Below are 14661 nucleotides of genomic sequence, written 5' to 3'. Positions count from 1 at the left end.
TTAAGGACTGAAGACTGGTGGGGACTCATAAATGAGACAAGTAAAGTATTAGCCAGAACAGTAGAAAAAGGGGTGCCCAGATGCATAATCTTAAAATCTCATGCTTGTGCCTTCATTAATAGCAATAAGTTAGGAGCAGGATGTGGCTCTTTTAATTAGGAAAAAAAAAAAACGGCCGGGCGCGGTGGCTCAAGCCTGTAATCCCAGCACTTTGGGAGGCCGAGGCGGGCGGATCACGAGGTCGGGAGATCGAGACCATCCTGGCTAACACGGTGAAACCCCGTCTCTACTAAAAAATACAAAAAACTAGCCGGGCGAGGTGGCGGGCGCCTGTAGTCCCAGCTACTCGGGAGGCTGAGGCAGGAGAATGGCGTAAACCCGGGAGGCGGAGCTTGCAGTGAGCTGAGATCCGGCCACTGCACTCCAGCCTGGGCGGCAAAGCGAGACTCCGTCTCAAAAAAAAAAAAAAAAAAAAGGAAAAGAACTAGACCGTAAGGTCAACATTTTTATAAAAGGAGAGATTTGAAAATGCTCTCCAGAGCCAGTATTTCAGACTTTCTATGATGAACTAAATGTGCCAGTACCTGAAATTCCAGGAAAAACTAGAAATTTGTTTTTGCAATTAGCCAAGCATGTAGCCCAGTCTCTAAAAGTCACTTCATGTGATGTTTGTGGAGGAACCATCACAGGAGATCAATGGCCATGGGAACCCGAGAATGAGTTCCTACAGACCCAGTTCCTGATGAATTCCTAAGTGGCCCAAAAGAACTACCGTGACAATTTCTAGGTTCTAAAAGCCTCAATTATTGGACAATATTGCATAACTAGAGAAGAAAAACAATTCACTCATCCTGTATGACAGCTTAGTTGTCTTGGACAAAAACTGTATAATGGTACCACAAAAACAGTTACATGGTGGAGTTCCAATTACACAGAAAAAAGATCCATTCAGTAAATTTCCAAAATTGCAGACTGTTTAGGCCCACCCAGAATTCCACCAGGACTGATCTGCCCCCACCAGGTTATACTGGATATGTGAACATAGAGCCTATGCTAAGCTACCTGATCAGTGGACAGGTAGCTGTGTAATGGGCACTATTAAACCATCTTTTTTCCTACTGCCCATAAAAACAGGCAAAGTCCTAGGATTCCCTGTCTATGCTTCCCGCAAAGAAATGAAGCATAGTCATAGGTAACTGGAAAGATGACAAATGGCCCCCTGAAAGAATTATACACTACTATGGGCCCACCACTTGGGCACAAGACGGCTCATAGGGATATCGGACCCCCATCTACATGCTCAACCGAATCATACAGTTGCAAGCTGTTCTAGAATTTATTACTAATAAAACCAGTCAAGCCTTGACTCTTCTTGCCTGGCAAGAGACTTAGATGAGGAATGCTATCTACCAAAATAGACTAGCTCTTGACTACTTGCTGGCAGCTGAAGGAGGCCTCTGTGGAAAATTTAACCTTACTAATTGCTGTCTACACACACATGATCAAGGGCAAGTAGTTGAAGACATAATTAAAGATATAACAAAACTGGCACATGTGCCGGTGCAAGTGTGGCACGGATTTGATCCTGAGGCCATGTTTGGAAATTGGTTCCCAGCAATAGGAGGATTTAAAAGTCTTATAATAGGAGGTATAATAGTAATAGGAACCTGCTTACTACTCCCTTGTTTGCTACCTGTACTTCTTCAAATGATGAAAAGCTTCATGGCTACCTTAGTTCACCAGAGTGCTTCAGCACAAGCATATTATATGAACCACTATCAATCTATTGCACAGGAAGACATAAGTAGTAGAAATGAAAGTGAGAACTCCCACTAATAAAATGAGTGAGAGTCTCAAAGGGAGGAAATGAGAGAAGAGAGAAAGAGACCCCCCCCCATATTGTTCTATACTATTTTATACTCAGTACCCGCTTTAAGAAGAAACAAGGAAGCGAAACCAAAGGCAGGCAGCCTGGCGCCAGGCACCAGACCCAAAACCAGGCCTGGGCCTGCCTCACTTTAGCCTGACAGTTAAAATTCAACCCATGACTTAGCAACCGATGTTATCCATAGATTCCAGACATTGTATGGAAGGACATTGTGAAACTTCTCATTCTGTTCTGTTTCACTCCGATTACTGGTGCAGGCAGCCCCTGTCACATACCCCCTAGATTGCTCAATTAGTCACGGTCCTTTCATGTAAAATCTTTAGTGTTGTGAGTCCTTAAAAGGGACAGAAATTGTGCAGTCAACAAGTTTGGATTTTAAGATGCTAGTCTGCCAATGCTTCCAGCTGATTAAAAGCTACTTCCTTCACTATCTCAGTGTCTGTGGGGTTTTGTCCACGGCTTGTCCTGCTACACTAGAATAGCATATCCACTGAAAATATCCTTCAAGCATGAAGGAGAAATAAAGACTCTCCCAAAACAAACAAAGCTGAGGAATTTCATCACCACCAGATCTGTCCTACAAGAAATGCTAAAGGGAGTACTTCAGTCAGAAAGAAAAGCATGTTCATGAGTGATAAAAAAATCATCTGAAGGTACAAAACTCACTGCTAATAGTAAGCACACAGAAAAACATGGTGTATTATAACAGTATAAGTATGGTGTATGAACTACTCTTAAGTAGAAAAACTAAAGGGTGAACCAATCAAAAATAATAACTACAACAACTCTTTAAGACATAGACAGTACAATAAGATATAAATACAAACAACAAAAAGTTAAAAAGTTGGGGACAAAGTTAAGGTGTAGAGTTTTTATTAATTTTCTTATTGTTTGTTGGTTTGTTTATGCAAACAGTGTTAAGTTTATGTTGTCAGCTTAAAATAATGGGTTATAAGATAGTATTTGTGGCAGGACGCGGTGGCTCACACCTGTAATCCCAGCACTTTGGGAGGCTGAGGCAGGCAGATCACAAGGTCAGATCGAGGCCATCCTGGCTAACATAGTGAAACCTTGTCTCTACTAAAAATACAAAAAAAAAAAAAAAAAAAAAAAAAATTGCCAGGCATGGTGGTGGACTCCTGTAGTCCCAGCTACTCTGGAGGCTGAGGCAGGAGAATGGTATGAACCCAGGAGGCGGAGCTTTCAGTGAGCCGAGATAAAGCCAGTGCACTCCAGCCTGGGTAACAGATTCCATCTCAAAAAAAAAAAAAAAAAAAAAAAAAAGACAGTATTTGCAAGCCTCATGGTAACCTCAAATCAAAAAACATACAACAGATACAAAAAAAAAAAAAAAAAGGCCAGGCGCGGTGGCTCAAGCCTGTAATCCCAGCACTTTGGGAGGCCGAGACGGGTGGATCACAAGGTCAGGAGATCGAGACCATCCTGGCTAACACAGTGAAACCCCGTCTCTACTAAAAAATACAAAAAACTAGCCGGGCGAGCTGGCGGGCGCCTGTGGTCCCAGCTACTTGGGAGGCTGAGGCAGGAGAATGGCGTGAACCCAGGAGGCGGAGCTTGCAGTGAGCTGAGATCCGGCCACTGCACTCCAGCCTGGGCGACAGAGCGAGACTCCGTCTCAGAAAAAAAAAAAAAAAAAAGGGAAAAAATAAAATCATATGACCAGGAAAAATTACCTTCTCTAAAAGGAAAACAGAAGCCAGGTGTGGTGGCTCATGTGTATAATCCCAGCACTCTGGGAGGCTGAGGCGGGTGGATCACCTGAAGTCAGGAGTTTGAGATCAGTATGGCCAACATGATGAAACCAAATCTCTATTAAAAATACATAAATCAGCCAGGTGTGCTGGCACGTACCTGTAGTCCCAGCTACTCGGGAGGCTGAGGCACGAGAATCACTTGAATCCAGGAGGCAGAGGTTGCAGTGAGCCGAGATTGCACCAGGGCACTCCAGCCTGGGCAACAGAACGAGATTCTGTCTCAAAAATAAATAAATAAATAAATAAATAAATAAATAAATAACAGCAAAGAAGGACAGAAAGAAGAGAATACCACAAAACAACCAGAAAACAAATAACAAAATGGCAGGAGGATGTCCTTATCAAGGACAACATTGAATGTAAATGGACTAAACTCTCGAATAAAAAGATATAGAATGGATGAATGGATGAAAAAGAAGACCCAATGTTTTGTTGCTTACAAAAAACATACTTCATCTACAAATAAAATAATAAGAGTCTGGGTCCTGAGATGCAGGTAGTCCCACTTCATATGGGAGGGTAGGCTTATAACCAGTTCCTCTCTCCCTTCCCTAGACCCTTCACAGATACCTGCTGGTCCCTCTCACTTGGCCAAGGAAACACTTGTGGTTAAAAAGTTGCAGAAAAGTGATGTGAAAGTGAGAAGTAAAAGTGACAGAGGCTAAAGGATGGAGGGTGGGAGGCAGTCCTGGCAGAGGAGACCTCACCACCACCACCCCCCAAGTAGGGAATGAGGAGCACCAGGGACACAGGATACAACTTTTGCTGACACTATGCAAATACTCTGCACAAATCTTCAAAAAAATCCTTGTCCCCCTGTGTCACCTGCTGAGAGACCTTGTGTCTTGGTCACCTCCTAAACCGGGAGGTGGGGCATGAACAGGGTGGAGTCACAGGGGAGAGAAAACTAGGAAGCCTGGGTTCACACCCTGGTCCCCAGTGATGTCTCCACCACGGCTGCTGCCCCTGCTGCTGCTGCTGCCTCTGCTGAACGTGGAGCCTGCTGGGGCCACACTGATTCGGTATGGTGACCCCATTTGCCACCCCCAAACCTGGGAGGGATTCTCTGCTTTTTGCCCTTTAAGTCTGGGGCTCCTGGTTCAGTGATTCCCAAACCTGGCACCCAGGATCCTTGACTCTTCTTGGCTTCCCAGATCTCTAAAGTGGGCTTTCACTCTGAGGACTCCACTCTGACATCTCCTAAGATCAGAGCTCCCCCACTGTTTTTTTGTTTTGTTTTGTTTTGTTTTTGAGACAGAGTTTTGTTCTTGTTGCCCAGGCTGGAGTGCAATGGCATGATCTTGGCTCACCACAACCTCCACCTCCCAGGTTCAAGTGATTCTCCTGCCTCAGCCTCCCGAGTAGCTGGGATTACAGGCATGTGCCACCAGCCCGGCTAATTTTGTATTTTTAGTAGAGATGGGGTTTCTCCATGTTGGTTAGGCTGGTCTCGAACTCCCGACCTTAGGTGATCTGCCCGCGTTGGCCTCCCAAAGTGCTGGGGGTTACAGGCATGAGCCACCACACCCGGCTCAGAGCTCCCTTTTTAAATTTTTTTTTCCTTTTATTTATTTATTTGTTGAGATTGGGTCTTGCTCTGTCACCCAGGCTGGAGTGCAGTAGTGAGATCATGGCTCACTGCAGCCTCAAACTTGTGGTCTTAAGCCATTCTCCCACCTCAGCCTCCCAAGTAGCTGGGACTACAGGTATGTGTCACCATGCCCAGCTAGTTTTTGAAAGTCTTTATAAAGAGGAGGGTATCCCTATGTTTTCTAGGCTGGTCTCCACCTCCTGGGCTCGAGCAATCCTCTCACCTTAGCTTCCCAAAGTGCTGGAATTACAGACATGAACTACCATGTCCAGCCCAGAGCCCTTTTAAGATCCTCCAACACTGACAGACTTTTTTTTTTTTTTTTTTTTTTTTTTGAGACAGTCTCACTCTGTTGCCAGGCTGGAGTGCAGTGGCGTAGTCTCGGCTCACTGCAACCTCCACCTCCTGGTTCAAGTGATTTTCCTGCCTCAGCCTCCTAAGTAGCTGGGATTACAGGCACGTGCCACCATGCCTGGCTAATTTTTGTATTTTTAGTAGAGATGGGGTTTCACCATATTGGTTGGCCAGGCTGGTCTTGAACTCCTGACCTCGTGATCTCCCCGCCTCAGCCTCCCAAAGTGCTGGGATTACAGCCATAACCCCAGGATTACATGCCTGTAACCCCAAAATTTGGGGAGGCCGAGGCAGGAGAATTGCTTGGGGCCAAGAACTTGAGAGCAGCCTGGGCAACTTAGCAAGAGCTTATCTCTACAAAAACTGAAAAAAATTAGCTGGATGTGGTGGCATAGGCCTGTGGTCCCAGCTACTTGGCAGGCTGAGGCAAGATGATCTTTGAGCCTGGGAGTTTGAGACTGCAGTGAGCCATGATCGTGCCACTGCTCTCCAGCCTGGGCAACAGAGTGAGACCCTGTCTCTAAAAAAAAAATGGAGTCAGCATGCACATTCATTTCTGCATTGTCTGTTGTCTGCAGCCGCTTTCATGCTATCTTGGCAGAGTTGAATAGTTACAACAGAGACCGCAGGCCTGCAAAGCTGCTACACAAAGATTTGCCCAACACCACTGCTGTAGGTGATTTGGGGTCATGCTAAAGTTTGAGAATGACTGGTATAGACAGCTACTTCCTCCTTCTTCGCGGTCGAATGGAGTTCCATTCTATGTATGCTCCAAAGCAGAACTAAGCTGTGCCCAATGTTGGCCGTTGTAACTGCCCAGCTGGTTCTTTTTGCCTGCTGTCCAGATACCGCCAATTTATCAAGAAGGGAAAATGGCAATAGAGAAAGAGTTTAATTCATGCCGAGTCATCGGCTGAACAGGAGACCAGAGTTTTATTATTATTCAAATCAGAGGTGGGCATGGTGGCTCACGCCTGTAATTCTAGCACTTTGGGAGGCCGAGGCCGGTGGATCACCTGAGGTTAGGAGTTCAAGACCAGCTGGCCAACATGATGAAACCCCGTCTCTACTACAAATATAAAAACTAGCCGGGTATAGCCCGGGCGCGGTGGCTCAAGCCTGTAATCCCAGCACTTTGGGAGGCCGAGACGGGCGGATCATGAGGTCAGGAGATCGAGATCATCCTGGCTAACACGGTGAAACCCCGTCTCTACTAAAAAAAATACAAAAAACTAGCCGGGCGAGGTGGCGGACGCCTGTAGTCCCAGCTACTCGGGAGGCTGAGGCAGGAGAATGGCGTAAACCCGGAAGGCGGAGCTTGCAGTGAGCTGAGATCCGGCCACTGCACTCCAGCCTGGGCGACAGAGCGAGACTCCGTCTCAAAAAAAAAAAACAAAAAAACAAAACAAAAAAAAACTAGCCGGGTATAGTGGTGGCTGCCTGTAATCCCAGCTACTTAGAAGGCTGAGGGAAGAGAATCACTTGAACCCAGGGGGCGGAGGTTGCAGTGAGCCGAGATCACGCCAGTGTACTCCAGCCTGGGTGGCAGAGTGAGACTCCATCTCATAAAAAACAAAACAAAAACAACAAATTAGCCTCCCCTAACATTTGGAGGCTGGGGTTTTTCAAGGATAGTTTGTCAGGCCTGGGAATGGATGCTGCTGATTGTTCAGGGAGGTAATCATTCATACGGGCCCGGAAAATAGTCTGCTTCTGGCTGGAGCCACAGGACTGGTTGGCAGGTCTGGGTAGCATCATCAGAAATGCAAAAACCTTTAGTCTCAAAAGACCAGTCTTAGGTTCTACAATACTGATGTAATCTGCAGGAGTAATTGGGGAAGTTGCAAATATTTTGACCTCTGGAATAATGACTGGTAATCATTTATGTCTGCACCTTAGCAGAATTTAATGCTTCTCTCATCCTCCTATCCTGGTGGTACTTCATTAGCTTTACAAAGGTGGTTTAGGTTTGGGGATGGACTATTATCATTTAAACTATAAACTGTCTCCTAAAGTTAGCTTGGCCCAAGCCCAGGAACGACCAAGGGTAGTTTGGAAGTTAAAGGCAAGATGGCGGTTGTTTAGATCGGATCTCTTTCACTGTCCTAATTTTCTCATTTATAGTTTTTGCAAAGGCAGTTCATCATTGGTCTGTCTCCAGTTTCCAAAATTAGGCACAGCCTCGTAAACACACCTTTGTGCACTCATCCAAGGATCTCCTATAGATGAAATTCTGGGTTGGGTTAAATGGTGGGTATAATTTTTGAGCATTTGATACACATTTGCCAAACCTAATCAATGGTAAGTATTCTCAGTTCTTTTTTTTTTTTTTTTTTTTTTTTTTTGAGACGGAGTCTCGCTCTGTCGCCCAGCCCAGGCTGGAGTGCAGTGGCGCGATCTCGGCTCACTGCAAGCTCCGCCTCCCGGGTTCACGCCATTCTCCTGCCTCAGCCTCCCGAGTAGCTGGGACTACAGGCGCCCACAACCGCGCCCGGCTAATTTTTTGTATTTTTAGTAGAGACGGGGTTTCACCGTGGTCTCGATCTCCTGACCTTGTGATCCGCCCGCCTCGGCCTCCCAAAGTGCTGGGATTACAGGCGTGAGCCACCGCGCCTGGCCTAGTATTCTCAGTTCTTCGCCAAAAGGTTTCTCACTGTTGTCATTTGTATTTTTTTGATGACTATTCTGGACATCTTTCCATGTATTTAGAATTTATTTGTACTTCTTTTCCAAATTATGTCCTTTGTTCATTTTCCTAATGAGTGTCAAGAACTATGAAGTTAGTTTGCCATAGTTTCATGGCTGCTCATAGAAGACCCAAGACTCCCAAGTCAGAGACAAAGGGCAGTTTATCACTCCCAGCAAGAGTAGTAGCAAGAGTATTAGTATTTGTGCCAGTTTTTCTTTTCCTTTTTTTTTCTGTCTTTCTTTTTGTTTCTTTTTTGAGACAGGGTCTTGCTCTGTTGCTCAGGCTGGAGTGCAGTGGCATGATTATAGCTCACTGTAACTTTGAATTCCTGGGCCTCCCAAGTAGCAGGAGAATCCCTTTAACCTGGGAAGTGAAGGTTGCAGTGAGCTGAGATCATGCCACTGCACTCCATCCTGGTGACAGAGCAAGCCTGTGTTGCAGTCAGGGGCGGTGGCTCACACCTGTGATCCCAGCAATTTGGCAGACCGAGGCGGGCGGATAACCTGAGGTCAAGAGTTCAAGACCAGCCTGGCCAACCTGGTGAAATACCGTCTCTACAAAAATACAAAAATTAGCCGGGCATGATGGTGATGCCTGTAATCCCAGCTACTTGGGAGGCTGAGGCAGGAGAATCGCTTGAACCGAGGAGGCAGAGGTTGCAGTGAGGTGAGATTGAGCCACTGAACTCCAGCCTGGGCAACAGAGCGAGACTCCATCTCCAAAAAAAAAAGAAGAGAAAAGCTGCCCTCTTTCCAGAGTTAAACATTTTACTTGCTTCTATGTCTTTTTTATTTTTTATTTTATTTTTTATACAGAGCTTTGCTTAGGTGGGAGTGCGGTGACATGATCTCAGCTCACCGCAACCTCCACCTTCCAGGCTCAAATGATCCTCCCACCTCGGCCTCCCAAGTACCTGTGACTAAAGGCTCGTGCCACTACACCCAGCTAATTTTTGTATTTTTTGTAGAGATGGGGTTTCGCCATGTTGTCCAGGCTGCTCTCGAACTCCTGGGCTCAAGCAATCTGCTTGCCTCGGTCTCCCAAAGTGCTCTTATAATTTTACTTTTCCCATTAAGTGTTTGATATCTCAGATGTATTTTAGCGTAAAGAGTGAAATTAACGCCGGGCGCGGTGGCTCACGCCTGTAATCCTAGCACTTTGGGAGGCCAAGGCGGGTGGATCACCTGAGGTCAGGAGTTTGAGAGCAACCTGGCCAACATGGTGAAACCCTGTCTCAACTAAAAATACAAAAATTAGCTGGGCCTGGTAGTGTGTGCCTGTAGTCCCAGCTACTTGGGAGGCTGAGGCAAGAGAATCACTGGAACCTGGGAAGCAGAGGTTGCAGGAAAAAAAAAAAAAAAAGTGAAATTAAGATTTGATGCTTACATTTTTTTCCCCCAAGGATGGGGAAAATAGTCTCCAACATCATGAACTGAAGCATGCAAGGGCCACCATCTGAGGGCTTTTGCAAAGGTTAGATTTCATGTTAGGGTCTTGGGAAACCTTTGAGCATATCAGTTCCTGGGAATGGCTTATGTGAAGGACTTGGATACCGTTGGGAAGTTCTGTTTGGGATGGTGTGTCCCTGTAAAGTCTTTGGGGATATTTGTCATCATGGTATCTGTGCTAGGGTTTCCTGGAGGTTGTTATTGTAGGGTTTCTGGTAATGACTCCTATTGTAGCCCTTGGAGATGTTGAATCTGTCATCATATTCCATTTGGGTAAGTCTATTTTAGAGGGTCTCCAGGAAGGGCAGCTTCCTAATTCTCATCATCTTCTTACTCTACAGGATCCCCCTTCGTAGAGTCCACCCTGGACTCAGGACCTTGAACCTATTGAGGGGATGGGGAAAACCAGCAAAGCTCCCCAGGTTGGGGGCCCCATCTCCTGGGGACAAGCCTGCCTTGGTACCTCTCTCCAAATTCCTGGATGTGAGTCACAGCCCTACACAGCCCCCACCCCTGTGCCCTCAAGCCAAACTCTTTACTGACTCTGTCTCCTCTTTTGCCTCATCAGGCCCAGTATTTTGGGGAAATTGGGCTGGGAACGCCTCCACAAAACTTCACTGTCGTCTTTGACACTGGCTCCTCCAATCTCTGGGTCCCGTCCAGGAGATGCCACTTCTTCAGTGTGCCCTGCTGTGAGCTTCTATGTGGGAGAATAAGGCTGAGTGGGGATGAAGGGAGAAGGCGGGGCTGGACCTCAGCTTCCCACAGGTTTTTGAGGAACTCTTCTGACACCCTCAAAGGTCAGAAGGTTAAAGGGGCAGAAGGCATTTGGAAAGCTCCCCTCCCAAAGTGACCCTCTCTGACTTCTGACCTAGGGTTCCACCACCGCTTCAATCCCAATGCCTCCAGCTCCTTCCAGCCCAATGGGACCAAGTTTGCCATTCAATATGGAACTGGGCGGGTAGATGGAATCCTGAGTGAGGACAAGCTGACTGTGAGTGGCCTTTGACTCCAGGAAGCCTCGAGCCTGGGAGAACCCCGTTGTCTAAGATCATCTGGCTTAGGGGGGTGCTTGAGGTGGAGGGGCTTCCTGAGCCAATGGATGGGGCTTCTCAAGGAGGGGGAGGGGCTCCTGGGTGAAGGGATAAGAATTCTGTCAAGTCCAGAGGCAAAGTCTGCTAAGCAGTCGGGGAATTGGGTCCAGATGTCCCCAGACCTGGGATTAATGCTTTGGTTTGGGAGACCTCAGGACAGGCGGTTATTGTCCTCCTAAAAGTAACTGGTCACATCTCAATCTGCCCCTAGATTGGTGGAATCAAGGGTGCATCCGTGATTTTCGGGGAAGCTCTGTGGGAATCCAGCCTGGTCTTCACTATTTCCCGCCCTGATGGGATATTGGGCCTCGGTTTTCCCATTCTGGCTGTGGAAGGAGTTCCGCCCCCGCTGGATGTACTGGTGGAGCAGGGGCTACTGGATAAGCCTGTCTTCTCCTTTTACCTCAACAGGTACTGGGGAGGGTGCACCTATCTGTGACTCCTATTCCCCAGAAGGAAGTGAGGCCCTCCTTCAGGAAGTCTCTTGCTCCATAAAAAAAAGTCCCAGTTCAGGCATGGTGGCTCATGCCCATAATCCCAGCACCTAGGGAGGCCAAGGCAGATTGATCACCTGAAGTCAGGAGTTCCAGACCAGACTGGCTAACATGGCGAAACCCTGTCTCTACTAAAAATATAAAAATTAGCTGGGTGTGGTGGCACATGCCTGTAATCCCAGCTACTTGAGAGGCTGAGGCAGGAGAATTGCTTATATCGGGGAGGTGGAGGTTGCAGTAAGCCAAGATCGCACCACTGTTCTCCAGTCTGGGTGAGAGAGAGAGATTCTGTCTAAAAAAAAAAATAATAATAATCCCAACCTTCATTCAGGCAGTAGTCACCTACCTAACAGAAGAAACACCTCAACCCTATTCATAAGTCCCAGAGCTTAAGTGACAACTTAAGATACTAAAGAAACTCACCATCAGTTCAACATGTGTTCAGTTGATTTCAACATGATTTCAAAATCAAACTAGGAAATTCTATGCTCCACCCAACCAAATATTCAGGAAACTTCTCTTCACCATAAAGCTCAAATCCCATTTGATAACACCAACCAGAAGTCAGGAAATGCCTGATTGAATTCACAAAGCCCCACCTACCTGGTAGGAAGGTCAATCTTATGCTCAGAAGTTCCACCCACCATCTGAGAAGTCTTCATTTTCCCTCCCAGGGCCCATCAAACACAGTCCAATGCCCACTCAGTTACCCTGACATCCAACCCACTCAAGAAATTCCACCCACCTCTTGGTAGATCCCATTCACCTACCTCTTCCGGGAAGTTTCCAGCCCCATTCCCATCACTTTCAGCCAGCTCAGGAAGTCTAACACCTTTTTTTTTTTTTAGACGGAGTCTCGCTGTGTTGCCCAGGCTGGAGTGCAGTGGCCAGATCTCAGCTCACTGCAAGCTCCGCCTCCCGGGTTTACGCCATTCTCCTGCCTCAGCCTCCTGAGTAGCTGGGACTACAGGCGCCCACCACCTCGCCTGGCTAGTTTTTTGTATTTTTTAGTAGAGACGGGGTTTCACCGTGTTAGCCAGGATGGTCTCGATCTCCTGACCTCGTGATCCGCCCGTCTCGGCCTCCCAGAGTGCTGGGATTACAGGCTTGAGCCTCCGCGCCCAGCCAGTCTAACACCTTTCTAGATACCACAACAGGCAATTCAGAAAGTCTCTGCACCTTCCCAGGAAGCCACCCCACCCCTGCACAAGTCACACCTTCGAGCCAATTCTGAGACTCCACTGTTCTGCTTGGTTACTATATTCAGCTCAGGAATTTCCCCCAGAAGCTCTACCTTCTACAGCCAAACGAAGAAGTCTCCTCTCCACTTCAGGAAGTACCCATCGTCCTAAAGTCCTAACTTCCGTCAAGAAAAGTGCCATTTCCCTTCATTTCTTGTTTCCAGTCCCAACATCTAGGCCCTGTCTGCATTCCACTGCCCCAGTTATAACCCCAAAAATGACCCAAGTGGCAGGAAGTCCCATCCCTGGCCATTCCTAGGGCTGGCAGGGGAGGGCTGGTGACACTGACCTCTACACTCTGCTCCTGCAGGGACTCTGAAGTGGCTGATGGAGGAGAGCTGGTCCTGGGGGGCTCAGACCCGGCACACTACATCCCACCCCTCACCTTCGTGCCAGTCACAGTCCCCGCCTACTGGCAGATCCACATGGAGCGGTGAGGGACTTGGTCTCCTGAGTCTGGAGCTGGAGGCTGGGGGACTGCACTCCTAGGTCCCTGCCTCTAATGACTGCCTCCTTCCCCCTCAGTGTGATGGTGGGCTCAGGGCTGACTCTCTGTGCCCGGGGCTGTGCTGCCATTCTGGACACAGGCACACCTGTCATCATAGGACCCACTGAGGAGATCCGGGCCCTGCATGAAGCCATTGGGGGAATCCCCTTGCTGGCTGGGGAGGTGAGGTACCAGTCTCTGGTGGGTGTGTCCTGGGGAAGATGATGGCAATTCGATGGCGAACACTGGGGCCTGGGAAGCAGGTAGCTAGAGCATAGCCAGGACAGAGGGGACTGGGATTCTTAAGTGACATGCTGGAGAGTGGTGGGAGGATGCAAAGATACTTCCCAAGTGTCTATGCTAAGTGGCTCAGTGGATGGTGAAGTGGGGGTGGGGGGAGATGATAATGCAGTTTTGTTTGGGGCTAGATGAGAGAAGCCTAGGCAACAGGGCTGTCCACACAGGACGCTGAATACCCAGGTGCTCAATATGAACATTACCCCATGGCACTGGGGAGCCACGGTCAGGATTTGAGCAGAGCAGGAATCTCCCGTCTTCACTTGTTCCCCTTCTCTCCCAGTACATCATCCGGTGCTCAGAAATCCCAAAGCTCCCCACAGTCTCACTCCTCATTGGGGGGGTCTGGTTTAACCTCACGGCCCAGGATTACGTCATCCAGGTAGGTGTCCGTCACAATGACGCCACAGTGACGTAATATGGCTGGAGTTGGGAGGGTGGAGCTGGGAGTTAGACATCACTAGGGCTGGAAGGGGCCACAGAAACATTTCTTGTCCCCGGGGCTGGGGGCAGAGAGAGCACGGACTCCCAGGGAAATGGTGGTTCCAGCCGCCTGGACACCCAGTTGCCATCTTGTCGCCTTGCAGTTTGCTCAGGGTGACGTCCGCCTCTGCTTGTCCGGCTTCCGGGCCTTGGACATCGCTTTGCCTCCAGTACCTGTGTGGATCCTCGGCGACGTTTTCTTGGGGGCGTATGTGGCCGTCTTCGACCGCGGGGACATGAAGAGCGGCGCACGAGTGGGCCTGGCGCGCGCTCGCCCTCGCTCTTGCCAAGCGGACCTGGGAAGGCGCGAGACCGCGCAGGCGCAGTACCGCGGGTGACGCCCAGGTGATGCGTATGCGCAACGGGTAGCAGGCCTAACGCTACTCAGTAAAAACCCAGTATTTCCCTTGAACGAACCTGCCTAGGTTGCTTCTTTTCAGAGCGTACTTTTTGAAGAGAAAACTTTGTGCATGGACGCACGGAGTTGAGGAAGACAGGGAGGCGAAGGGTATCACTCCTTTTCTCCGGGGCGCACCCTTGTGAGGAGTCTTGTACTACGAGTCCCACCAAGCCCCTCGCCTACGCTGCCTTTCGTCAAAGGCTTCCAGCTCCGTGGAGCATCACGGTCGTTGTAGTCCACGCCGTGGTCACGCCCTGACGGGGACGGGCGCAGCCACAACATGCGTGGGAGGCGACAGGTCGCGACGGCAGCGACAGGTGGCAGTGGGTGGGGGGGGGTGACTGTAATTGGTAAGGGTTTACCAGTTCCTGTCCTAAGGGGCGGGGATAACGTTCCCTCGGACCTCATCTCTTGCTTCTC

General features: G+C 48.5%; 1 protein-coding gene and 1 long non-coding RNA gene across 5 annotated transcripts in view; one reads left to right on the top strand and one right to left on the bottom strand.

Moving 5' to 3' along the window:
• Window positions 1-14661, bottom strand: part of LOC123570328 (uncharacterized) — a 34798-nt gene that overhangs the window by 17697 nt on the left and 2440 nt on the right. For 3 of the 4 annotated variants that reach the window (XR_006694427.3, XR_006694428.3, XR_010583426.2), the window contains exon 2: window positions 3761-3878. This is a non-coding gene — a long non-coding RNA (uncharacterized lncRNA). Of the gene's footprint in view, window positions 1-3760; window positions 3879-12863; window positions 14148-14661 lie in introns of those variants that run through there. The other variant, XR_012427899.1, reaches the window with a different exon arrangement.
• On the top strand, window positions 4595-14253 carry LOC102122749 (napsin-A-like). The gene is made up of 9 exons (XM_015441355.3): window positions 4595-4685; window positions 10087-10228; window positions 10314-10437; window positions 10621-10739; window positions 11051-11250; window positions 12885-13007; window positions 13100-13244; window positions 13642-13740; window positions 13946-14253. The coding sequence occupies exons 1-9, from the start codon at window positions 4606-4608 to the stop codon at window positions 14177-14179; spliced, it is 1266 nt and encodes a 421-aa protein (XP_015296841.3). The 5' UTR covers window positions 4595-4605; the 3' UTR covers window positions 14180-14253.

The sequence above is a fragment of the Macaca fascicularis genome, chromosome 19 (assembly GCF_037993035.2).
Source record: "Macaca fascicularis isolate 582-1 chromosome 19, T2T-MFA8v1.1".
NCBI lineage: Eukaryota > Metazoa > Chordata > Mammalia > Primates > Cercopithecidae > Macaca > Macaca fascicularis.
Note: the sequence above shows the minus strand (reverse complement) of the source record. Positions and strands in the feature narration are given on the sequence as shown.